This window comes from Urtica dioica, chromosome 12 (genome assembly GCF_054948205.1).
Source record: "Urtica dioica subsp. dioica isolate 48M chromosome 12, U.dioica_male_clone48M_v1_H2, whole genome shotgun sequence".
NCBI lineage: Eukaryota > Viridiplantae > Streptophyta > Magnoliopsida > Rosales > Urticaceae > Urtica > Urtica dioica.
The window spans coordinates 10,401,995-10,426,849 of record NC_142767.1 but is presented as its reverse complement, the minus strand read 5'-3'; the positions used below and the strand labels follow the sequence as shown (position 1 = coordinate 10,426,849).

Below are 24,855 nucleotides of genomic sequence, written 5' to 3'. Positions count from 1 at the left end.
TAAGGAAATTGTTTAATAAAACGTTTTCTTAAAAAACAAATAATTAAAAAAAAGAATACCAAACGTTTTGGATATATGAAGAATTATTTGTTACCCATTCGATTCGACAGACAGAAACCCTAAATCGTGATGGTGAAAAAAAAAGAAAAATCGCCGATGAAGGACAAGCCCAGTTCGTCGAAGTCAAAATCTCCGGCGCGAGGGAAGAAGAAAGGAAAATCGCCGATGAAGGACAAGACCTGGGCGTCGAAGTCAAAATCTCCGGCGCGGGGGAAAAAGAAAGCACAATCGCCGATGAAGGACAAGACCACTCCGTCGAAGTCAAAATCTCCGGCGCGGGGGAAAAAGAAAGAACAATCGCCTTCGAAGGTCAGTCCTCAGTCAAGAAGTGGGAGAGAAGAAAGTTATTCATCATCGACGCGGCAATGTGCATCAAATCGGACCGCACGTGCATCAAATCGGACCCCACTTCAAACTGGGTGTTATGGTAAGTAATAAACGACAAAATCTCTACTGGATTTCTCTTTTGCCGAAAAGATGTTGTTCTATATGGGGGGACCAGTTTATAAAGGAGTAAATATTCTTTGTCTTTGTCCTTTGAATCCTTTTTACTTTATTTGGGGACCACTGAGTCTTTGTTTTTGTGGGACATGCGGTTAGGGTTTCATATTTATTGTGTTTTGTGTGTTGTTGAGAAGTAACTACTAAATTGTTTAACCTTAAATATTTTCGATATTGTTTTCAGAGGAGTTGCTGAACAAGTTTAAACTGAATCTTTATCACGGGGGTTCCATAGCATTCGGCAATGGCACAGCATCTTACGCTGGTGGGTCTATAACAGTATTTGAGAACGCAGACGTAGACCGGATGTCAATTATATTGTTGGATGGAATACTGATGAATCAGCTTGGTTACTGGGCGGGTGCTTTGTACTTCATTAAGCCTCAAAGGCAAAGAAAGCTGGAATATGTGGACGATGACGAGACTTTGTTAGAAGTTATTTCTGATGTTCTTAAGACATCTTGGGAGGTTAACATGTTTTGTGATCACCCAGTACAATCACCAAATACATGTCATGTAGATGAGACTGACCAAGACTTGGTTGTTGCAACTCATGACGTAATTGATGTGGACTCTCAAAATGTATTCCAGCAAGGTGAAGACGACACACAACCTGCTGTAGAAGAGCCTGAACAAGTACAACAAGACTGTGGTCAACCTGATGAAGAAATGCATGATGGTGAGCATGATCAAGACAAGCAACAGGGTGATCATGTTCCTGTTGACAATGATGGTGAGCAGGCTTGGGATGACATGATAGAAGAAGACCAAGATGAGTTGGCGCAACAAAAACAACAGCAAGAGGATAAAATACATCTAGACATGGCAGATCTGTTTGAAGAGGCTTGGGCTAATGTAGCTGCTGAACGTGTGGATGAGGAGCAACAACACGGTGATGAGCCACAACCAGTCCATGATCCTGTTGACAATGAGCCACAACCAGTCCATGATCCTGTTGACAATGAGCCACAACCAGTCCATGATCCTGTTGACAATGAGACACAACCAGTCCATGAAACTGAAGAAATTCAACAGGAATTTGGTTTTGCGGTAAGTGAAGATGATGTACAGGTTGATGGTGACGCTGTCGACATTGGCTTGGGCGGGTTGAATAGAAAATGCAAAAGGGTAGTTACCGACCACGACAGCTCAGATAACGGTTCTGACTACGACATAGATGCTGAGATAGGAGGTATTGTGTACTCGACAAGCGAAGACGAGGTTGAAGCTGACAATGGTGCTAGCACTTCAATTCCAGATAAATTCAGGGATCGCCGGAATGTGCAGAAAAAGCTTCCAAGGTTTCAGACTTTCAGAGAAGACACGGACTTGAAAAATCCGACGTTGAAGTTAGGTTTAGTTTTCCCTACGTCAAAGGTATTCAAAGACGCAATTCGCGAGTACGCAATCCGAGCGGGGAAAGACATACACTTCAAGAAGAACGACTCAAACCGAGTCCGAGCGGAGTGCAAAGACCTTAACTGCACGTGGACGTGTTATGCGTCACTCATGGCCGACACAGGTATGTTTATCATAAAGACATACAAGGCTGAGCATACTTGTCCGAGAGTTAACAAGAACAGGTTTGCTACCTCCAAGTGTGTGAAATCCCAAAAAAAAAAAAAAAAAAAAATCATCATTAAAGATTTAATTTTGGTGATGTGATTTTTTTTTTTCTTTTTAGTTATATCTTTACGTGCTAGTATGCATTATTTATTCAGTATGGTATAATCCATTTTATTATTTAAGATATTGTTTCCAAAATATAGTAAAAACGTCTTAAATATATATGTATACACGTTGAAGAGTTTTCTAGGGAATGTATAAATTATACATATATCTACATATACATATAAGTATATCTACATATACATATATATATATATATATATATATATATATATATATATATATATATATATATTGTACTCTCAGAATGTTTTGAAAAAAAAGAAATAAATATATGATATTCTTTTAAGTTAAGACAAAAGCTCTTTATATGTGTTGACTCAGATACACATAAAGAAAGAGATCTGTAATCAAATCTCAATAAAAATAGTGGTAATGTGAATTATACAAATTTATAGCAATATGACGTTAGTGTATACGGATTTATATATAAGTATATGTGTGTCCGGATATATTCATTAAGTATATATACGTAGCAACGTTTACTTTTAAAAGAATTAAAGTGGGGAGTTAATGGCATTAACTTTTAGCTTTTGTGAAAGGTTAATAATTATTAATTTGGAAATGCTACTCTCATATTGGACGTGCATAATATCATTTTCTCTCAGTTCCATACCTCTCCCAAACTCCATTTTCCTTCTTCTCTGCGCTAAACAAAAGAAGCTTAGACCATAGCCTCTTTAAAAAAAAAAATTCCTATCAAACGTTGGGATCTATAAAACATTATGAAGCTTTTCTTTCAACTCTTTCGCAGGTATTTTTCTTTCTCTATGTAGCGTGTCTTTTCATCAGTTTTTTTTTATTACTTTAATTATTCTTCGTATGAGCAATAATCATTAATTTATTTTTCTGATTTGCAAGACTTTATAGGAAATTGAAATCGTATGATTTTCAATTAGCTACGAAAGTATTTTTGATCTGATATTTTTTATTCCCGAATATTAACATGTTTTTGAAACGTGTATAAAAATTCAAGATTTTTAGATAAATAAATTTTATTTTAAAAATAATTTACGATCAGTATCTAGACAAAAGATCCTGTTTAAATCAGCGTAGCTATGGAATTTTTTTAAAATAGCTACAGAAAGAATTTTGGATTGAAATTTTTATACAACGTATATTTATGTGTCTTGTTTGTAGGATAAAAGTTTGATGAATTTTTAGACCAAAATGTTTATGCGTATGAGTGTTATTCCGATACATGTGCAAATCTGTCCCAATTTTTAATAAAACTAGTATTTCCTCTTTATGTCTTTTTATTTGTTTTTGGTGATTTAAGATCGATTTTGGTCATGTCACTTGAGAAGAAAACGTTCACGATATTGTTTTCTAGGTTATGTAATTTTCTCAGATTTTATCTCAACGATTTTATTTTCCCGAGATTTCATGGCTATGGGTTTTTTTTGAGTAATTTTACTTAGCGATGAGTTCTGAATTTTTTTCCGTAAACCTTTTCCCGTCCATAATAGTATTTTTAGTGGGTATTAAGTGATATCCTAATTATTAATCTTTCCTATTAGGTTTTGAACCGAGTAGAGCATTTAAGTGGTTCACGATCAAAGATCGTAATTTCAATCCCCAGGTGAGAACAATCTCACTACAGCACATATTAGTTTTAAATAAAATTATGATGTGTTTTGTGATTCATGACGTGGTTGTTTGTTAGTATTATGTGGTTTTGTTAATAGTTATAAGCCACGTGATACATGTTACGATATGCTTAAGTACGATTATATGATTTATGATTTGTTATATATTATGCGATGATTACATGTCGACGTTTATGAACTTTAGCTTATGATATGTTATGATATGATAAATGATGATGATGTAGTAATAGTGACATGTTTTTAAATTTATATGGCATTATGTATGTTGATGTTTGCACATGTCTTTATGCTGAGTAAATTTATGTATGATGTATGAGAAGCTAGTTATCGTTTTCTTTTTTACCTATGTTATGTTTCATATGCATTGGTAAGCTATGTCATGTTATTTTTTTAAGTTATAATCATGTCACGTCTGATGTTATGTATGATGGTTATTTATATTACATGTCATATTTGCATGTCACCTAAATAACAAAGTGAAAAGATAAGTAAGAGAGTCGTACCGCCTCGAGTTACGGAGGTCTACAAGGAGAATTTCCCGAGCCGACTTACGGGCCCAAATGGGGAAATTTCTCATATGTTATAAGTTTATAAGATGGAGCAAAGTATGGGACCTTGCAACCCCATATCTTTGTTTCCAAAGTGTACACTGAAATTGGTACGACTACTCTAGGGGAGCCCCGAATAAAATATGATAAGATTTATGTTAAGAAAGACCATTTCACCATTAGAATGAAAATATTAATAACCGGTTCATGCATTGCATAACTCATCTTGTTTTGTGAGTTTTATATTGTTCTCGCTGAGCGATAGCTCATTTCCACGAAAATTTTACGTATGTGCTGTAGGTAAACAACTTACTGCTAAGTGATGAGTATGGACCAGCGGCATCGATAGCAAAAGGGTCGGGTTATGGTTGCAACTACGTAAGAAAGACTTCCGCTAAGCATAAGATAAATTAGATTTAATATAATTTCTAAAATAAAGTTTTAATATAGATTAAGTAGTATGTTATAGTTTTGTATAATTTTATCCCTAGCTTGATTAACAAATTTATTATAATTTATTTTCTATTAAGTTGGTATTAAAATACTAGTTTTCAAGTAAAGGTTAAAATATTTTCAAGTCAAAGATTTACCATGATCAAAGCTTAAAGTTTAGTTTTTATTAATTTATTTGTTATACTTTTGACCAAGTTATTTTGATAAGGACTAGTGTGATTTTATTGCTTTATGATATTTGAGAATATATGTATTCGAAAAAAAAAATATATAATCCGCGAATTTCCAGATTACGATTTTGTAAGAGTATTATATGATAGAAAAAAAAATCTCATATTTTTTTTATACATAATTTTGGATAAGTAAAAGAAGTAAGTAAAGTAAGACGGTCCGAAAAGTCGGGTCGTCACAAAGTGGTTGGCAAAGACCTATCAACAACATTTCAAAGACAGTGAATCATGGTCCGCAGCTGACTTCATGAATCGGGTTCAGCAGGATTTTGTGCTTGAGTGTAACCGGGTAAAAGCGTATAGAGCTAAGAAGATTGCTAATCGTGCAATTGAAGGCTCTTTCAAAGAGCAGTACGCCGGTCTATGGGATTACGCTGCTGAACTCAAAAGATCTAATCCTGGATCAACTGTTGAAATAGAAACCGAGGCGGGATCTGATGGTCAGCCTATTTTCAAGCGGATTTATATATGCTTTCAGGGATGCAAAGCAGGGTTCACTCACTGTAGGCCAGTAATTGGCGTTGATGGGTGTCATATTAAGGGTCACCACACCGGTCAACTACTATCGACCATTGGAATTGATGCCAACAACTCAATGTTCCCTATTGCATATGCTGTTGTCGAGTCCGAAGGGAAGTCGTCATGGGCATGGTTCTTGAATTTCTTGAAAGAGGATTTGAGTATCAACAATGGTCATCATTGGACCTTTATCTCTGACAAGCAAAAAGGATTGGCAGAAGCATTGAGCGATATGTGGGAGGATGGCTCAGTTCAAGCTGAACACCGTCACTGTGCACGCCATCTCCGGGGTAACTTCACCAAGGTAACAATATTTACAGTCTTTATGGAATAGTTACAGTATTTGAGTAATAAATATATATGAGTATACACATTGATTGACAGGTATTTAAAGGACAATATCTCAAAACCTTGATGATGGGAGCTGCTATGGCGTACTCCACACCACGTTTTGAAGCTCAGATGGAGTTGATAAAAGCAGAAGAGCCAGACGCTTACGAATGGCTGATTGCAAAAGAACCGCAACACTGGGCACGATGTAACTTCCGGACTGGCCCCAAGTGCGAAATTTTGCTCAATAACCTCTGCGAGACCTTCAATGGGACAAGAGCTGTACTCATGGCGAGGCAGAAGCCAATCCTTTCTCTGTTGGAACGAATAAGAATGTACATTTTGCAAAGGTTCAGTAAACAAAGGGTGGCGGGTCAGAAGTGGAAAGGCGAAATTGGACCAAGGATATACAAAATTCTGGAAACAAATAAGGTTCTTAGTGCAGAGAACATTGCATATTGGTGTGGAGAATCAAATTACCAGGTCTCAAATGTGTATGGTTCCATGTATGCCGTTAATCTCGGACGTTCTACTTGTTCATGCCGAAGATGGGATTTGTCGGGTACGTGGATGTTCTAAATTTAAATTGAATATTTTCAGAATTATGTCATACTTATCTGTAATGAACTTCAACCTATATATTTGGCAGGATTACCGTGCGCTCACGCAATAAGTTGTATTTGGCACAAGCATGACGATCCACTCAAGTACGTCTCTCCGTGGTACAAGAAAGAATGTTATACAAACACGTACACCAACATGATAAACCCGATTAACCCAACTGATCAATGGCCAAGAACACGACTCACTCCCATGGAGATGCCACCGGATAGAGCTAAGCCCGGTAGGCCTAAGAAGCTTAGGCGTCTTGAACACGATGAAGTTGTTCCTCAAAAGGGTACGCACATGACACGGAAATATGTGTCTATTAAATGCTCAATGTGTGGAAAAGTTGGGCACAATGCAAAGACTTGTTACCGGAGACAACAAGAAGAACAGGTTACTCTTTTGTTTTATACTCAAGTATTTGTGCAATTTTGTTACGTATATTAAACTTGCGTATACGTGTGCACTTTTGTAGAGACAACAACGTGCAAGCAGAGGCCAAACACAGCAAGGACCTCAAACTACTCAAGCTCAAACATCTTCACAGCCAACAAAGACAAGTGCACAACCCAATCAACCAGCCGTGCTCAGGGTAAGCAACTTGCGTGCCGTAGTGTCTCCATCCAACTTGCAGTATTAAACTTCATTTAACGTTAATGACCACTTGGATATGCAGAGAAGCCCCAGGTTTAGGACCCGCAACACCAGGCGTGAACCCTCGATGCGCCCCAGAGGTTTATTCAAGGAGTAATTACAAGCTATTGATAAGCAAGTTACATGTATTTTGAAGCTACCTTTTATGTATTACATACTTGTGTTATGGAGTATGTACTCCTTATTTTGGAACAATTATCTATTATTTTGTTAATGCTAGGAGTTGTACTCCTTTAAAAACAATTATGTCTACTGATTTTAGGAGATGTACTCCTTCTTTAGAAACAATTTCCAGATAGACATTTTAAGAGTTGTAATCCTTCTTTTGAAACTATTATGGCTACTGATTTTTGTGAATGTATCATGGAGTATTTACTCTTTCTTTTAAAACTAGTTTGGCTATGATTCTATGAAGTTTTTATATGTTATATTTTGGTCATACTAGCACATACCAAGTACACAACATTCACCACAATTACAATACAGATTTCTAACAACCATGTCTTTCTCATCACATTTTCATTCACAATCACAACAAGTTCAACAGCCACAAATACAGTCATAGACATCACAACCGTTACATTGTTACTTCAACAACAACAGGCATAATACAACTATGATAACAAATAGAAACAACTTAATTTTTCTTAATTCACTAGCTATCAGAAACCGCATATCAACTGCGTCGATCCCATCACCACCAACTTCATTATTTTCTTCATTTTTTTCGTCTTCAGCAACCACATCCTCCTCAAACATATTGATCTTATTAAGCAACCCGGGAATTATTTGCACGGATCTCTTACACATAGGAGGGTCGATCCATTCCAAAAAGCCACAACCTTTGGAAATGTTTTTCTGAAACAATATCACAATTTCCAATTAACCCAAACCTTCATACATTAAAAACATTCTAAAATAGAAACTAACCTTGTATTCTGGACAGCCAAAAAATCTTCTACCCGGGTTATCGGGGGTCCAGGACGTTCGTTCGACACCGCTCAAGCCGCAAGTGCACGTCGGCATCCCTCGACCGGACTCTCGTCTTCGCTCGTCGTGACCAGGATTTGTGAATCTAGATTTCTTCCGATTCGACGTTGAGGAGCTCTCACTCGCCATGGGTAAACACGAGTTAGGTCCGTGAGATGGGTTTCGAGAATAAGAAATTGAATCGATTCAATCATTCACATAAACCCAAACAACATTAAATACAAGAAAAAACTTGTATAAGGGCATTTGCATAATTTCACCCAATTTCGACCACACCTGGCGTGTACGTGCGACTCTAACAGACTTTTAGACGGCATTGTTGACAGAAGGATTGAACTCGTTAAAAAACAAAGTTTAAACATGAAAAAAATCGTTTTCAGACTACGTACACCAACTTGAAAAACGTGGCAAACTCCAGGGGGCAAGAGTGTCTTTTATTCCAAAGTTTTATATAAAAAATCAAAATACCAAGGAAATTCTCGTTTTTCAAATCTAAATAGTAAAAAAAATGCAAAAACGCGAAAGGGATTTCTTTTTCACCCAAAAATCGCTTATATATGACGAAAACATGAACATTTTGTTCCTTCAATACAGCAACAAACATCGGACGTGTTCTTGCCAAACGACATACCGTTTTTTCCGATTTTCGATTGAAAAACAATGACGAATTGCGTAATGTAACGTTTGTCGGCCGTTGACCCTCCGAAAGCGGCGACGTCGCCGATTATCGTCGACTTTTGTCGGCATTTGAAAATGAGCAAAAATAAATTTGGGGAAATTTTACAAATTCTCGGTGATAATGTCTTTAATACGAATTTGTTGCAATTAGCCATTCTCTTAACTCTTTTATTAAATTTTACTTAAAATTTCAATTTATTAAAAAAATGTAACTCACTAAGTTCGCAGTAAAGTAGCACTAAGTTCAATTTACTATTTTTTAAATTTGTTTTTATATTTTTGGGCTCTATTTAACTTTGTTTATTATTTAGAGTTTCTTTTATGAAGATGATAATCTCAAATAACTGTTTATAGTTTGAAAAAAATACACTTTTTAAACAATTTAAAACAACCAATATCTTGTGAGATGCTTTAAAACACTATTCTTATAATTTTCCCATTTTTTGTATGTGTTTGGCTCGCTCTTCTTGTGGACCGAATCGTTGGTTCATTTGGGGCTCCGGATGTCATTGGAGTTTTTCGATCGTCCCCCAAACAACACCTACTGTGTTGGAGATACGTAGTTTCAAGGCTATAACTTGTGGAGTTAGTCCCGTTCTTATACGACTCCTAGCTTGCAGACAGTGCGAAAGTGTATATGAAAGATTGCTCCAATTAATGCCTATTGATGGCGTAACATGTTCTTTGCAATGATTAACGACTTGTTTTAGTGTCTTACGCTTTCATATTTATTTTTGTCTGTAATCTTTCGTAGTCACTTTTCTTTGCGTAAGGATTTCGGTTGTAAGGCTTGTGAACCTATGATATATCCGAGTGATGGAAGGCCAATTTGACCGATCCTTGATAACATAGCTCTTAAACTTTATAAGGTCGGGAGTAGTTGAACCTTTGGATTTTTTACTTGTAACTTTATTACTATTACATCAAATGTTTTACCAACTATTTAACTGTTGAGGTGATCAACCTCGATTTAATTATTGACCATTTAATTAATCGTCGCGGGTATCCCGATGATCTGACTACTATATACTTCGGTGGACAATGTACTATAGGGTATGCTTGGCGTAACATCTAAGTCTAAGTCTAAGTCTAAGTCTAAGTCTGTGTTATCATCTGCAGCCCAGTAAAATGGTGGCTCGAGTGGCTATATACATATGAGTTTCTTCTTTTAGCATTTTTTACTTGTGTTGTTATCAGGGCCGGTTTAACCTTAAAGGAGGTTAAGCCATTGCCAAAATGTGAAGAAAATGTCTCCTAAATAGAATAATTTTTGGCCCAAAAAATTTCAAGAGCCTGGCTGTGATAGGCACGCCATAACAAAAATTGGGGGGAATAACACGTGCATATAGGCATGCCATAACAAAAATTGTAAGGCTATTAATAAGAATTATATTATCTATAGATATCACAAGAATATACTAATAAAACAGAGCTTAATAACACAAATACATTGACAAACATATGGACGTACGTAACTGTAATTCGCATGCAAGCTGCGTTCATCACCAAGAAAGAATATGCATGCACGAATGCAAATATGGTGACGTGGCTGCAATTTATTCCTAGGTAATAACCTTTAATTAAACAGTATATTCTTTTTACCAACAAAGAAACACATGGAAAATACCTTAATTCAATTTAATTGAATTTAATATATTATTATTGTTATTAAATGTTTCACGGAGAATAATAATCACCGTTTCCTTCACCGTACCCGGACCCGTACCCTTCTCCATACCCCGACCCGTGACCGTACCCGGATCCACTTGTCGAACCACCGCCGCCACCTCCTCCTCCTCCGCCGCCACCGCCGCCACCTCCTCCGCCACGTGGGCCACCACCGCCGCCGCTTCCGTACCCGCTACCACTTCCGTACCCGGATCCATAACCCGACCCGCCCGCCATTGCGGATCCTCCACCTCCGCCACCTCCTCTCCCACCCCCGCCGCCGCCTCCTCCGCCGCCCGGGTAGTCTCCACCTCCCGACCCGTACCCGGACCCGCTTCCGTATCCTGACCCGTATCCACTCCCTGACCCGGAAGCACCGCCGCCTCCACCACCACCGCCGCCACCTCCACCTCCGCCGCCGCCGCCTCCTTTTCCGCCTCCACTACCGTAGCCCGAACCGCTCCCCGACCCATAACCCGAGCCTGAGCCTGAACCAAGTGTGGACCCACCACCGCCACCACCTCCGCCACTGCCACCACCGCCGCCGGCTCCTCTCAATGACCTAGCAGCGAGGGAGAGGTCAACAAGAAGCAGAAAAGCCAAGAGTGTCACACCAATCACCTTGACTCTGCCCATTATTACTAATAAACAAGATGTGGTGATTGGTCACTAGAATGTCGTTTTAGTACTATAAAGGTAACGTATATGCGTGTGGAGATATGGTGTTTAAGGTAGACGATTGTACTCAATGAGATCAAAGAAAACTAGAGAGTTTTGTGATATCTGTTTTTTGGTTGTTGAATATGTTGTACTTGTTGTTGAATGCGTGCGATGATAAGGTGTATTTATAGCTAGAGTTCCCAAACTTATTTTTGTTCCACCAACTTTCTAGTAGCTTCACTTATATCGTAATGCTAGAAAATTCAAATTGGAAAACGTGTGTATGGATTTGTGGTTGTAAAGTGATAGTGGTTGGGGTTTAGGGCGAGGATATATAGTGGTGGCGGTGGTGTGGGTTATGATGGGATTGTTCTATATTTCCATCGCTTCTTGTCTTCATACATGCCATCCACATTACTAAAGTGTTACTTCCACTTTTGACTTATAATTTGGAGTAACCAATTCATAGAATTTAAATAAGCTGTATGCAAAATTCGGCCAATAACTTGTGTCCACATTTTCCTTCCTATACCTTTAGCAATTTTACGATTTCAAAAATATTATGGAATAACATATTCTATTGCTAAGTGCATGTGCGATAATTTTCATGTCGCGTAAACATTGTAGTAGCACTTTGCTATTTGCTTTACAATTGTCTTCTTAAGCGACGTTTTGATTTTGTGGTCTATTAGTGCTCAACTTTGCCATCAGTCATATTACACGTGTTGATTTGTAATTATATATAACTTATGACTAGGATTACGAAGAGAGAGAGAGAGAGAGAGAGAACACTTATGAATTATGACTGGTACATATACAGTTTTTTTTTTTTTTTTTAAACGAAAGAAGAGTCGATCTTCTATTTTTACTAAAAATTACAACAAAAAGCAAACCGTAAAAAACTCAAATTTTATAAAAAAAAAAATGGAAAATATCAAGAGTATCCCTCGTGTTTAATCGAAATGCGAAATTTATCCCTTCAATTTTTAAAAATATCAGATATATTCCTTCAGTTTAATATAAATGATATATACTTCCCCTAAAAAAATGTTATATTACCTATATCACCATTTTCGTTTATTTTTTACAAAAAAAAAATAGTTTGAACTCCCCAAAATACCCTTAATAGAATAAATATTTATTTACTATTTTATTAAAAAAAAATCAAAATCTCTCTTTATAAAAAAAATCCTTCACGTTTTTATAAAGAAATTTTTTAATTTAATTTTTTTGTATATAGAATAGAAAATAAAAAATTATTTCATTAAGGGTATTTTGGGTAGTTCAATATTTTTTTTTGTAAAAAATAAACGAAAAGAGTGATATTAGTAATATAACATTTTTTAAGGGAAGTTATATTAAACTGAAGGGATATGTCTGATATTTTTAGAAATCGAACGGATAAAACTCGCATTTCGATTAAATACATGGGATAATGTTAGATATTTTCCCAACAAAATATGAAATCATAATAAATTGTGAATGTGCTTAAACACGATTCCGTAGATAGGGACGGTTTGATTCTATGTTAAAAAAATTGCAAATATATTCTGCAAAGTATATTGGCCGTGTGCTCGAGTGTTGGTAAATTAGTTTTTGGCCATGTTTTCGAGACTTATTTGATAGAAACCTACTTTACATAATTAATTGAGAGCTAATAATTTTATATTTTAAAAGGGTCACGTCATCAGTAAGTCTCATGACCCATGCGTAAGTCTCATCAAAGGGTCACGTCATCAGGTATCTCATGACTCATGGATGCGTCTCACGACCCATCAGTAGGTCTCGTGACTCATGGAGACATCTCACGACATATCAGCTGGCCTCGTGACTCGTGGGTACGTCACATGACCCCTCAGTAGGTCTAGTGACTCATGGTTACATCTCACGACCCATCAGCAGGTCTCGTGAATCATGGGGACATCTCACGACATATCAGCATGTCTCGTGACTCATGGGTACATCTCATTACCCGTCAGCACATCTCGTGACTCATGAGTACATTACATGACACATAATCGGGTCTCATGACTCATGGGTACGTCTCATGATCCGTCAACAGGTCTCATGACTCATGGGTGCGTCTCATGACCCATCAGTAGATCTCGTGACTCATGGGTACGTCACATGACCCATCAGCATGTCTCATGACTCATGTGTACATCTCATGACCCATCAGTAGGTCTCGTGGGTGCGTCACATGACCCATCAGCATGTCTCATGACTCATGTGTACATCTCATAACCCATTAGTAGGTCTCGTGGGTGCGTCACATGACCCATCGGTAGATCTCGTCCATTCCTCCAACGACGATAAAATGACGATACTATCCCCACTCTCATAACTTAACTATAGATACCTCTAAGTTCATCATTTAGAGGTAGGTTTCTCTCAACTTGAAAAAACTTTGTCTCTGTCACCTCAGACCTTCTCTCTCTAGAATTCTTACGGAAGAACAAAGGACCTCCACCTAACATAGCACTTGGACTAATGTTTAGCGTCGGAGTGTGCGACGGAGGAAACCCCTTCGTACCCCTCTAGCTCATGTTTCTCTCTTTTTCAGGTGACGAGCCACCGGAGACCTATTTCTGGCACGGCAGATGTATCAAGTTTGGAGATATCTTCATCGTTCGACCACTGCGCGGTCATAAGATCAGTCCTAGATCGAAACTCAGCCGGCTCAAGTGTTGATCCATTTCTCGGCATTAACAATTAATAATTATTCAAATACACAATTTGATAGTCACGTGTAAAGGAATCAAATTTTAAGCTATATATGTATATGAAGAGATCAAATCCCAAGTTTTTCTTTATCTTCACTTGTGATCAAGTATAAAACATTGCTGGTATCTCGGTATTTCTTGGTATCTAGTCGATATCAAATTGAAATTCACCTTTCATTAAAAAATCAGTCCTAATAATTTTAAACAATAAATAGTAATCAAAGTTAATTAAAGTCCAAAACAATAAACAATATTTGAAAATTAGATTACTCCAAGTATGACTAATTATAAGTTCTTTTTCTTCTCAAAAACGGATTTTTCATGATATATTGTCATTAAATGCAATTCATGACATTTGTTGTGGAATAAATTATTAATGGATAATAGAAAAAAGTCTCTCAATTAGTCATCAAGAAAAATAATTGTTTATCATTTGAAAAACACTATATTCCTCAAAAAAAAATTAAACTCGATGTACTTTCAACTAATTTTAAAAAATTCACTATTACATGTAATTTCTATACCGAAATAACAATATCTTATATCTATTATTGTTCACACTCTTAGTGTTATCTTGTTGTATTTTACATGCCACTTTCTAATTTAATATCTTTATAAATATTCATCACATACAGGACGAAGCCAGTAATTCAAGTTAACAAGGTTAATATGCGAAAAAAAAAAAAAGTTGAAGGAGGACTAATTTATAAATATTTTGAGTAAATTTTAAAAAAAAAATTACACACTATGAATAAAGTGCAAACTTTTTTCTTAGGGGGGTTATAGCATTCGTGAACATTATATGGCTTCGTGCCTGATCACATATATACAACAACATATGTAAATTTATTATTATATTATTTTATAATTAATTTATCAATATATCTATCGGTAACACCAACTCAGTTACCGACGAAATAAGGAAAAGGGCGGTGATTTTGCACCTAATATCCGGAGGTGTGGAATTTTTGAAAAATCTCTAGACATATTTAAGGAATTAACAGACAATATCAATTTCGGTAAAAAAAAAAAAAAAAAAAAAAAAAAAAAAAAAAAAGGACAGTATCAATTGAATTATAGAAGATCCTCGAACCTAGGCTTGAATCGAAGGAAGTGAGATGCTTGAGGCTGATATCTAAGTAAATACTCATCAGTAAATTCCATATTGATGTTGAAAGTTTCTACCGGTGTACGTAGCTATCAAACAATTATTTTCCTGGAAGACTAGTCTCACCTCACCTACTGCAGATCATCTACGGAAGTGGAGAGCTTATTTATTTATATATTTGTTATTGTATATTAGTATTTATTGGGACGTACGCTTGTGTGACAAATGGCATAGGCTACGTAAAAATGTTTGTAATTTAAAAATTGGCGTGGGTTGGCGGCCATTACTAGCTAGCTTGCATGCACTATTGCAATTTGCCAGGCTGCAATTATAGCCTCCGCATGAGCAAGCCACTGTACCTTCTCATATATTTGACTTTATTCTGTCTACACAAGGAAATCAACAATTGAGACGAAAGCGTGTATAACAAAAGTTTTGCTCAACACTTCTCCACAAATATGTAAAGAAATATTGTTTAAAATTGTTTTTATTAAAATTGTTTTGAAGATAGCTATGAATTGGTTTTAATTAAGAAAATCGTAATTTGACAGACTAGTTCACTTGATTTACAATTTAATTAGTAAATGTTTTAAGTATATTTAAGTATCTCATTAATCAGATAATATTTTATATGATTGTTCTTAATATTTTTATACGTTAATTTTGGTAAATGGCTAATTTAAAAAATAAACGAAATACTGACTAATTCTTTAAATTCAAGTTTGAAATGAACGATGGTTACGCCGAAAATAAACATCACAAAAAATAATGATTGTTTGCATATCTTTAAAAAAACAAAAAAACAAAAAAAAAAAAAAAAAAAAAACTATTTTTGGGATAAAAACTTTAGACCAGTGCATTCTACGATAAATTGAAACAGTGCACTGGTTCATTTCCTGATTGCAAAAAAGTTTTGTAACCTTTGTATGGATTACTCAATGTCTCAATATAGTAAAAGAGAACAATATAGTTATGAGAACACACATTTCAGCTTAGAAAGCTAGGACCATATATTTCTCCTAAGTACCATCGACTTACCAAACAATTAAGTACCCCCAAACAAAAACAATTAAAGTATTGTCATAAAAAAAAACCGTGTACAATCATCGAGATCTAGAATTGCCAGGTTAATCAGTGTTGATTCTATTTGTTTAGAGTTTGAAATTTAATATTTATAAATCTCGATGATTATACACTGAGCTTCAAGATTGCAAGTATTGAGTTACATAAAAATAAAAATAAAAAACCAAATAATTGTTAAGGAGCAAATATAAGAACCTGAGATTACCTTGAAGTCATACGTGTGACTACAGCTATGACTTCATATATGTGTTACTATTATTAATATTGAATAAAACGAACATTTGCCATACGTTCACAAAATAAATAAATAAGTTCCATGTATACAAATACAAATCTATAAGAGCTTAATTTACTCTCAATTATCATGGTACGAATAAATTTATAAAAACAATTATTTATAGTATAAAGTATTTGATTAAATAATACACCCTATTACGTTGTGTGCACATGTTATTGTTCATTAAAAAAACAAAAAACAAAAACTGGAAATTTGAAAACCATCAAAAGAGTTTGAAGTTAAAAATAAAATATGACTAAAGTCCGAAACCTTAATTTTAAGGAGAAGTTAGTACAAAGATTTCTTGATAAAAATGTGTCACATGTACTGTCTAAAATTATCCAGCCATGACAAATTGCATGATAAATAGATGTTTGTTTATACTTAAAAAAAAAAAAAATAGATGTTTGTTTATTTAAAAGGGTGAAGCGGCTATATAGCCAAATAAAACTTATGCTTTTGCAAAATAGCCATAGTTTGTCAACTATAAGCAAACTAGCCAACTTAATCTAGGTTGGATTAAATTTAATCCCAACGAACTATAAAGACAGAATGTAAGGTTTATGATGACTGGATTAAAATTAATCGAGGCAGGATTAAATTTAATGACAATCTGGAAATCCAACAGATCTGAAGCAGAACCGAAACGAGGATCTAAAGCAGAACCGAAACATCTCATTCTTCGGCGACGCGATTCTTGCGTCCTCGATGCTCGCGATGTTCCCGATCGCTCCGACGGCGGCGGCGGAACCGGATCGCCTTCAGGGCGCGCAACCGGCAGCGACGGCTCTACACCAACGGCGGGGGCGGGGCCTACTGGAGCCACGTGGCGTTCCAGCACCCGGCGAGCTTCGACACACTGGCGATGGACCCGGCGACGAAGCGCGTGATCGTGGAGGACCTCGAGGCGTTCGGCGGGGCGGAGGAGTTCTACAGCCGGAAGCGCGGGTACCCTAAGTCTAATTCAATCCTGGATTAAAGTTTTTGAGAGATGACTATTTTACCAAACAAATGAAACTATGGCTATTTTGCAAAAGCAATAGTTTGGGATTAGCTAGTTCATACTAAAAATCGTATTTAAAAAGATATATGCCGTAGCTCAAAATAGTTAACTAATAGGAGAGAAGCAATCAGCATTTATAGTGCGTGTCTCTATTTTTTTTAGTGAACTATGTATTGAAAGTCATTTTAAGTCTCTCTCTACATACTTGGTTGGACTGTCAATTGAACGGGACGCAGTTTCCACCTTTTGAAGGCTACGTTTCGCATTACATACATTTAATAAAGAATAACACACACAAATTAAATGATGTATATATATTGATAGAAAAATTCACGAAAGTAAATAGAAAGATCTCAATTAATCGAAGATATTAATGAAGATAATAAGAATATATGCGGTGCAATATCCATTTACCCAATTTTACTGTCAGTCTCCCAAAGAAGAATAAAATAAATATAGGAGTAGGCAAGAAGAAAAAGAATAACCTCAAGGAACTGACAAACATTCAGGCTAACAGAAATTTGCCTGATTTTCTAAAAAAAGATAGCAATGCTTTCATACTTGAGCCGTGATGAAGTTTCAAGCATTTGCGGCGCCCATCCATCTCCAGACGCCACCCGAGCTTTGCCTCTCAGGGGCAGAAGCAATCTCCATACCACGTTCCGATACAGATTTCGCTCTCCTAAGTTCCTGTACTTCATCCTCTATGGATTGCATCGATTCTAAAATCTTGTTCAATTCAGCGATCTGTGCCTGTAAAATATAAAATTTTACAAATATCAGAGAGTTGCAGAATGGAACTGGACTCTGAGGGAAACGGAAAACATAAGTTCTGACCTCCAATTTGAAGCATCGCGATCTCTCGGCAACCAGTTGACCTTGGACGGAATGAAGTTCCTAACAATCACAATTGAAACGAATATATATTAAGTGGATGGAACAAGAGAGATAAGTAATTGGTTAATAATAAATGTATATTAAAAAAAATTAAAAAAAAAAAAGGAATACCTTCCCCAGCTCATCCCGAGAAATATTGATTTCTTCAACTGCTCGCTTCAACACGGAGTTTTCAGCTGTTACTAGCGAAAGTGAATCTTCCAGAACAACTTTCTCTTGCTTTACTGCCTCGATCTCAGTTGTGATGTCTTTTACGGGAGACACATTGGCAAACCCATTCAAGTCTGATCTCTCTGTTTTGCTCAATGCATACGCCGCGCTCACAGACGCGGCCGCTGCAGCCGCTGCAGGCGACTGCAAAAGCTTCGGTCGTGACGAGTCAATCGGCTTCGGCCTTAGAACAAAAACCTGAAATTTTGATTGACTCGTGATTCATATGGTAAAATTCATAATTTTAAAGTTAATCAAAGCGAATTGTAGTTCTTAATCTTACAGTGAGGCCCAAATATATTTTCAAAATTTTAACCATGTAGATTGCTAAATACGAGCAAGGCAGTCACTGCATGACTGTGACGCTCACAATTTAAATTCTATTAATAGTGCAGTTATTACTTTTATCATACGTATACATAGAGATATTATATGGGCGATGATTTCGGTGGTTCAAATCTATATGTGCAGTTCTTGTTTGATAGGTGTAAACCTGACTTTCTTAAGAAATTGATCTCACATACACAACATAGAATGTAACGTTACATTTGGTAAAAAAAATGCAAAGAATGTAAAGTTTACCTCATTGCTGTATTTTCCATTATAGCCTCCAAAGGTAACTAGATGCTGCTGTCCTTCAATCAACAACGCGCAGACACTGACACCCTGAGAACAAATTTACACTGCGCATCAGACATGACATTCATCATCGTTTCATTTAAGCATAAAGCTAGGTCATTGCAGATATAGTTGTTGGTTTTACAATGACTGATGTGTATACATAAGAACATGGAGATCTAGATACAATAAATCGTACACTGGTCAAAGATAAAAGAAGATATGAAATACTACATTGAATAACATATCAATATATATAGGGTTTTTTATTTTATCCTTTTCAGAAGAATATTGGATTAGCTTGACGCTACCACAGAAAGGTACAGTAAAGAAAGAAAGGGAGAGTAATAACCTCACTAGCAAGAGGATCTCTGGGCTTCACACTTGTCAGCACTGACCAGACAAGTTTAGACATATCTAGGACCAGAGTTTCCGGGCAACCTGTAAATAGATAACCATCTGGTATCAGAGAAACTAGCATGATAAGTAAACTTAAAGTTTTGCACATACCATTACGATTATCCCCGCCACCAACTATATACCAATTTTCATCCACAACTGCACCAGCGTGACCTGCTCTAGGATTTGCCACCAAATCACCAAGAATTTGTGGTTGGGACCACTCCAACTGCAACAGCGAGGACTCGTATGATGTAAAATATTGTCCAAGAAAAAAAGGAGACCAAAGAAAGCACCCTAATCTATATCATATGAAAAGGCTTATATAACCAGCATTCAACACCTCCAAACTATTGATCACAGCATGCAGTTTCCTATGGAGCTCTAAAATTCAAAATGTGGAGCTTAAATGCCTTTCTTATATTCTAAATCCCTGAGAACTAACACATGAGTCAATTGATTGAGTTCATACGAGAAAAAAACATGGATGAATGTTCATGTCAACCTTTGTGTCATGTTCGCACGATCAAATTGTAAATGATATTTGAAAAAATACACTAAACGACATAAACTGATTATTAAGGGTAGTAAATAAAATATATAAAAACTTACTGTTTGCATATCCAGCACATGAAGGTCGTTGAAGAAATTAGCATGAGAACAACCACCGAATATTAAAAGGTAGCGTTCTGCATGAATTGTAGCTGTATGATCGAATCTAGGAGCTGGAGGTTTCTGCCTATCATGATATGAAAATGCTTATGATGATCGATCCAAAGCCATACAAATGGTTGTAAAACAAAAACAGTATATACTCACGTGGTTTCCAATAAATCCCAAGTCATTGTCTCTAGATCAAGAATATTGACATCATTCAGCAGTCTTCTGCTCCTATCTTCACCACCAAACATTATAAGCTTAGAACCAACCAGTGTCGTGGATTGTCCCCCACGAGCTATCTGGAATACACTCCAAAAGTATATCAAATGTTAAATTTAGTAACACATTATGACACAAGTACTAATTTTCATGTGTGAAGCAAGTCAATGCTCAGTATGTGTGAAGTTGGTCAGTTACCGGAATTTTTCCTGAGGTCTCCATAATTCCGCAGAGATGTGTTTCCAAGTCAATGAACCAAACTACGCATAATTGAAATTAAATAAGAGACTAATTGAAACACAATGCATATGAGGCAGAAAAATAGTAAGGGTTGGAACACAAGAACATAATTTCTGGATAACACAAACCTATAACTTCAGTAGATGATTTCTTTGACTGTCCACCAAGAAGCAGAAGTTTGTTTCCCCACTTAATCTGCCAAAAATAGACAATCAGCTTTAGTAACTATCGAAACAAATTAGAACCAAATCACAATAAAAAAATAAAAAATCACATAAATATGGGATGAATACGTACCATGTTGTGACCAGAGATGGGTGCAAGAACCTCCCGCGAGTCACTGTCTTGAGCTTTATCCGCATCTGATATAAGCTTTACATCAGACCATTCCAAAGTCCTAAAATCAAACACCTGTACATCAGATAGGTAACGTCCATTTCGACTCCCTCCAGCGATGTATAGTTTCTCCCCTGCTACCGCTGCTGCATGCTACATTGATAAAACATCATTCAAAACTTTCAAACTTAAGCATTGATGAACAAGGTTTCTTAACAACGAAGTTACCTTGTATCGAGCCGATGGCCGAGGACCAGATACAGGGACGGCCATCCACTCGTCGTAACCAATCTCGGACTGCCAATTGCTAATATCCACATCCTTCCTTGTCTCTTCCATTCCCATCTGCAGGCAGGTCGGTCTTACTCATTTTAATACAATCGTAATCTGAGTTTCTTTTATTTTATTTTACTCTTCTAAACCCAACACACTACAGCACCAGGCTCCAAGACTCGGACTTAAAACAGCTTATTTTATTTACAGCTAAACCAGTTCACTGGGAGTATTGTTGCTCTTATCTGAATATTCCAATTTCGAAAGTACTCGTTATCAACAAATCCAATTCCCTGCTAACTAAATTAATGCAATTAACAGGGGAAAAAAAAAATAAAAAAACGGAACAAATGTTGCATAATCTTTGAGTACCACTTTGAAATTTACTTCTCTATGCTTTCCTTTGAAAATCTTGAGAATTCAATCAATTTCTTTGAGAAAATCAAGGGTTGAACTAATTGTCAAAGCACAATAAATTGAGAAACTGACCGATCGGGATTAACATTGCGAGAGATTAAAATACAGCTATGCCTATGCTGTCTTAGCGTAACGAAAAGAACAAAAACTAAACGCAAGTGGACTTTGATTTCGAACATTCTCAGCCGCCAAAGAGATATTCGAGCACTGACATACGTTAGATCCGCGAGCCAGTGAAGCTTGAGATAAGAGAGGATCCAGGAAATCGACCGAGGAGCAGGATCTGGAAGACAATGTGCGAGTGGATCGGACGGTGGTCTGAAACCCTGAAGTGTCGATCGTCACCGTAGATCTCTCGATCTTGAAGATTCCGTTAACTCCGTCAAACTCTTTCCGAGTTGAAGCCGTTTTTATTGGGAAACGTCATAGACCCATACTAATAAGAGTAAGCGGGGCCGTTAAAAATTGATTAAATATCTAATTTGACATTAACTTAAGGGAAAATGACATATTTATACCCTGTGTTTAGGTGTAATGTCGAATTTAACCTTCGGTTTTTAAAAATGTCGAGTTTATACCTTGTGTTTAGTTTAAATAACGAAATTATACCCTCAAACATATAATTGTGTCATAAATATTCATTTTCTTGACTTTTCCTAGATGTTGACCCAAATTTTCTATTTAATTCCCATTCTACCCTTAAAATATGCAATATATAAAAAAAATTAAATAATAAAAAATATTCATTAAACACTATTTTAATTGAAAGTCTGAAACGTAACATACCAGACTAGAGACTCTTCGTGTTTCAAAAAAAAGAGAGACTCTTCGTGTTTCAAAAAAAAAAGAGACTCTTCGTATTCAACGGATTCTTGACGCTTTCTTCTCTGATTCTGGGTTTCGGAAAGAATTTGTGTGTTTAAGGTAAGGTTTTCATTAATCAGCTCATGTTTTTTTTTTGTGTGTTTTGCTCGATATTCACTGTTATTGTGAAAACAACTATTTTTATGGTTTTTTTTTTTTTTTTTTTTTTTTTTGTGAATGAAGGATCAGTTGTTGGGTGTCTTTATTTTGCGCAAGTTCGAAAATGTCTATTGACACGATTCTTGCCGTGTATAATGAGGCCGAGGAAGGGAGTGATGCCGATGATGTGAATGAGGCCGGGGAAGGGATTGTTGCCGAGGATGAGAGTGAGGATGAGTCATGGATTGAAGAAGATGAGCCGAGTAGTGAGGAAATTGAGGAAGATATCTGCAACGAGGATGAAGAAATTGATTATGTTAGTGAAGGAGAGGGGCATGAAAGGCCGGGCAATGCTAACGAAGATGTGAATAACCCAAATGCATGTATTCCTAAAGTGGAAGTTGGTGAACAAAGTGGAAAAGTGAAGCTTATGCAATGGCAAACGTTCAAGAATTACAGGGTATTTGGTTCTATTCTCAATGATTATGCGATCCAAGAGGGATTTGAGATGAGGAAAGTGAAATTTGAAAAATCAAGGGTAACGGTCCACTGCAAGGCCGAAGAGTGTGGTTGGAGAGTTCATGCCTCGCTAGCCCCGGATAAAATGTCATTTGTGATAAAAAAACATCAATGACTCGCATTCATGTCAAGCAATTATGAATAACTGTCATGTCACAGCTGCTTGGATTGCGAAGAAGCTTGGTCCAAAGCTACGCGAGAATCCCGACATTTCAATACACTCAATGTTTTCCTGGCTCAAAGATGACTACGGAGTCGATGTTGGCAACGTAAAACTTTGGAGAGCAAGACAAAAAGTTAGAACAAAGGCCGAAGGAGATCACAAGGAGTCGTTCAAAAAACTCCGGTGTTATGCTCAAATGATTTTACAAACAAACCCGGGCAGTTTGGTAGTTCTACAAAGCGAGTTCCCACCCGACACAAATCCAGAAGACATTAATGCTATTCCAACCTTTCAAAGGATATTTTTGTGCTACGCCGGTGTAAAAGAGGGATTCTTAAGTGGATGTAGACCTTTCATTGGCGTTGACGGTTGTCATTTGAAGGGTCGATACAAAGGCGTGTTACTCACGGCTATTGGAGTTGATGCCAATATGCAGTTTTATCCCTTAGCTTTTGCAATAGTTGAGGCCGAAAACAATGACAGTTGGAAGTGGTTCATGACTAATCTTCGACAGGCTATCGGAGACAACAACAACGGAATTCCTTGGTGTATCATGAGTGATCGGCAAAAGGTAAACAATTTTATATCTTTATATAATGCTTAACAGTTTATTATTTTTAGAGAATAATAATTACAGTTTGTGTTTTATTGTAGGGAATATTGCAAGCTGCTCCTATACTCCCGGGTTCACTTCATAGATTCTGTTGTTACCATCTCAAGAACAATTTTCAGAAATCATTCTCCGATGTTGAGTTGAGAAACAAGTTCTGGTCAGCTACAGAGACTGGAAACTTTGAAGAGTTCAAGCGTATTTTAAACGAGGTCTGTGTTTGACTACGGGGTTTTTTTTTTTTTTTTTTTTTATCTATGCTTTAAACTTTGTTTGTGAAATATTCTTTAAACTTTATTTGTGAAATATGCTTTAAAACCTTTTGCACAGGTTCGTTACATAAACCCAGATGCACATAGATGGTTGTCCGATATACCTCCACATCATTGGTCATTGAGTTGTTTTGACACTCGACACCATGTAGAACATGTGACAAACAACCATACAGAGTCATTCAATGTCTGGGTGGACAAAGTCAGGTACAAGCCAATGATTGCACTTTTGGAAGGTCTACGCGTGAAGCTGTTTTCGTTGATGTGGTCTAGACGTGAGGCCGCGTTAAAGAATGAAGACCGGCTAACACCGAGAGCCAGATCAAGATTGAAGAAGTTGCTGAACAGAGCTCGGTACGCAAGGGTTTATCGTGTTGGTGAATATGAATTTCAGGTTGACTTTGACGACAAGCGATGTGTTGTGCGGCTTAATGACAAATACTGCATATGTGGACAATGGCAAGTTAGAGGAATTCCGTGCGTTCATGCTTGTGCTTGTATCACATACACTCGAGGAAATGTAGATGACTACTGCTCAGCTTGGTTTACAAATGAGGCTTGGAAGAAGTGCTACGAGACTCTCTGCCATCCCATACCGGACGAGTCTATGTGGCCCGTGTTCGAAAACATGGAACTCAACCCTCCTGTCGCGAAGAAGCAGTCTGGCCG

General features: G+C 36.8%; 4 protein-coding genes and 1 long non-coding RNA gene across 8 annotated transcripts; 3 read left to right on the top strand and 2 right to left on the bottom strand.

Moving 5' to 3' along the window:
- Positions 1–2,870: 2,870 nt before the first annotated feature.
- Positions 2,871–4,805, top strand: LOC149379051 (uncharacterized). The gene is made up of 3 exons (XR_016294065.1): positions 2,871–3,004; positions 3,771–3,832; positions 4,709–4,805. It is a non-coding gene; the product is annotated as an uncharacterized LOC149379051 (long non-coding RNA).
- A 533-nt stretch (positions 4,806–5,338) lies between these two features.
- On the top strand, positions 5,339–7,809 carry LOC149379050 (uncharacterized). The gene is made up of 6 exons (XM_089603943.1): positions 5,339–5,914; positions 5,995–6,502; positions 6,590–6,939; positions 7,022–7,138; positions 7,223–7,280; positions 7,646–7,809. The coding sequence occupies exons 1-6, from the start codon at positions 5,339–5,341 to the stop codon at positions 7,807–7,809; spliced, it is 1,773 nt and encodes a 590-aa protein (XP_089460069.1).
- Positions 7,810–10,214: 2,405 nt separating this feature from the next.
- LOC149379049 (uncharacterized) lies at positions 10,215–11,400 on the bottom strand. Its single transcript, XM_089603569.1, has one exon. The coding sequence runs from the start codon at positions 11,170–11,172 to the stop codon at positions 10,546–10,548; it is 627 nt and encodes a 208-aa protein (XP_089459695.1). The 5' UTR covers positions 11,173–11,400; the 3' UTR covers positions 10,215–10,545.
- A 6,325-nt stretch (positions 11,401–17,725) lies between these two features.
- Positions 17,726–22,067, bottom strand: LOC149379048 (Galactose oxidase/kelch repeat superfamily protein). Of its 4 annotated transcripts, none has more exons than XM_089603608.1 (13): positions 21,837–22,067; positions 21,198–21,314; positions 20,931–21,122; positions 20,762–20,828; positions 20,592–20,653; positions 20,334–20,473; positions 20,127–20,253; positions 19,626–19,743; positions 19,468–19,556; positions 19,080–19,163; positions 18,399–18,695; positions 18,228–18,287; positions 17,726–18,143 (listed from the first exon to the last, which is right to left on the bottom strand). In XM_089603608.1, exons 2-13 carry the CDS (start codon positions 21,312–21,314, stop codon positions 17,970–17,972), a joined length of 1,527 nt encoding a protein of 508 aa, XP_089459734.1. In that variant the 5' UTR covers positions 21,837–22,067; the 3' UTR covers positions 17,726–17,969. The 4 variants fall into 4 exon arrangements, with proteins under 4 accessions (XP_089459734.1, XP_089459736.1, XP_089459735.1 ...); XM_089603610.1 differs by having other exon boundaries at positions 21,872–22,067; XM_089603609.1 differs by having other exon boundaries at positions 21,876–22,067.
- A 679-nt stretch (positions 22,068–22,746) lies between these two features.
- LOC149379047 (uncharacterized) lies at positions 22,747–24,710 on the top strand. Its single transcript, XM_089603942.1, has 5 exons — positions 22,747–23,191; positions 23,301–23,875; positions 23,959–24,126; positions 24,245–24,522; positions 24,581–24,710. The coding sequence occupies exons 1-5, from the start codon at positions 22,747–22,749 to the stop codon at positions 24,708–24,710; spliced, it is 1,596 nt and encodes a 531-aa protein (XP_089460068.1).
- The last annotated feature ends 145 nt before the right edge of the window (positions 24,711–24,855 follow it).

Bases quoted from the DNA above. Each gene is read 5' to 3' on its own strand.
- LOC149379050 (XM_089603943.1), top strand. From the start codon at position 5,339: ATGAATCGGGTTCAGCAGGATTTTGTGCTTGAGTGTAACCGGGTAAAA. The intron at 6,503-6,589 runs GTACGTGGATGT...TATATTTGGCAG, and splicing joins CCGAAGATGGGATTTGTCGG to GATTACCGTGCGCTCACGCA. The intron at 7,281-7,645 runs GTTTATTCAAGG...TGGTCATACTAG, and splicing joins ACCCTCGATGCGCCCCAGAG to CACATACCAAGTACACAACA.
- LOC149379049 (XM_089603569.1), bottom strand. From the start codon at position 11,172: ATGGGCAGAGTCAAGGTGATTGGTGTGACACTCTTGGCTTTTCTGCTT.
- LOC149379048 (XM_089603608.1), bottom strand. From the start codon at position 21,314: ATGGGAATGGAAGAGACAAGGAAGGATGTGGATATTAGCAATTGGCAG. The intron at 20,829-20,930 runs GTACGTATTCAT...TATTTTTGGCAG, and splicing joins CCATCTCTGGTCACAACATG to ATTAAGTGGGGAAACAAACT. The intron at 19,744-20,126 runs GTAAGTTTTTAT...TCGCTGTTGCAG, and splicing joins ATGTGCTGGATATGCAAACA to TTGGAGTGGTCCCAACCACA.
- LOC149379047 (XM_089603942.1), top strand. From the start codon at position 22,747: ATGTCTATTGACACGATTCTTGCCGTGTATAATGAGGCCGAGGAAGGG. The intron at 23,876-23,958 runs GTAAACAATTTT...GTTTTATTGTAG, and splicing joins TCATGAGTGATCGGCAAAAG to GGAATATTGCAAGCTGCTCC. The intron at 24,127-24,244 runs GTCTGTGTTTGA...CCTTTTGCACAG, and splicing joins TCAAGCGTATTTTAAACGAG to GTTCGTTACATAAACCCAGA.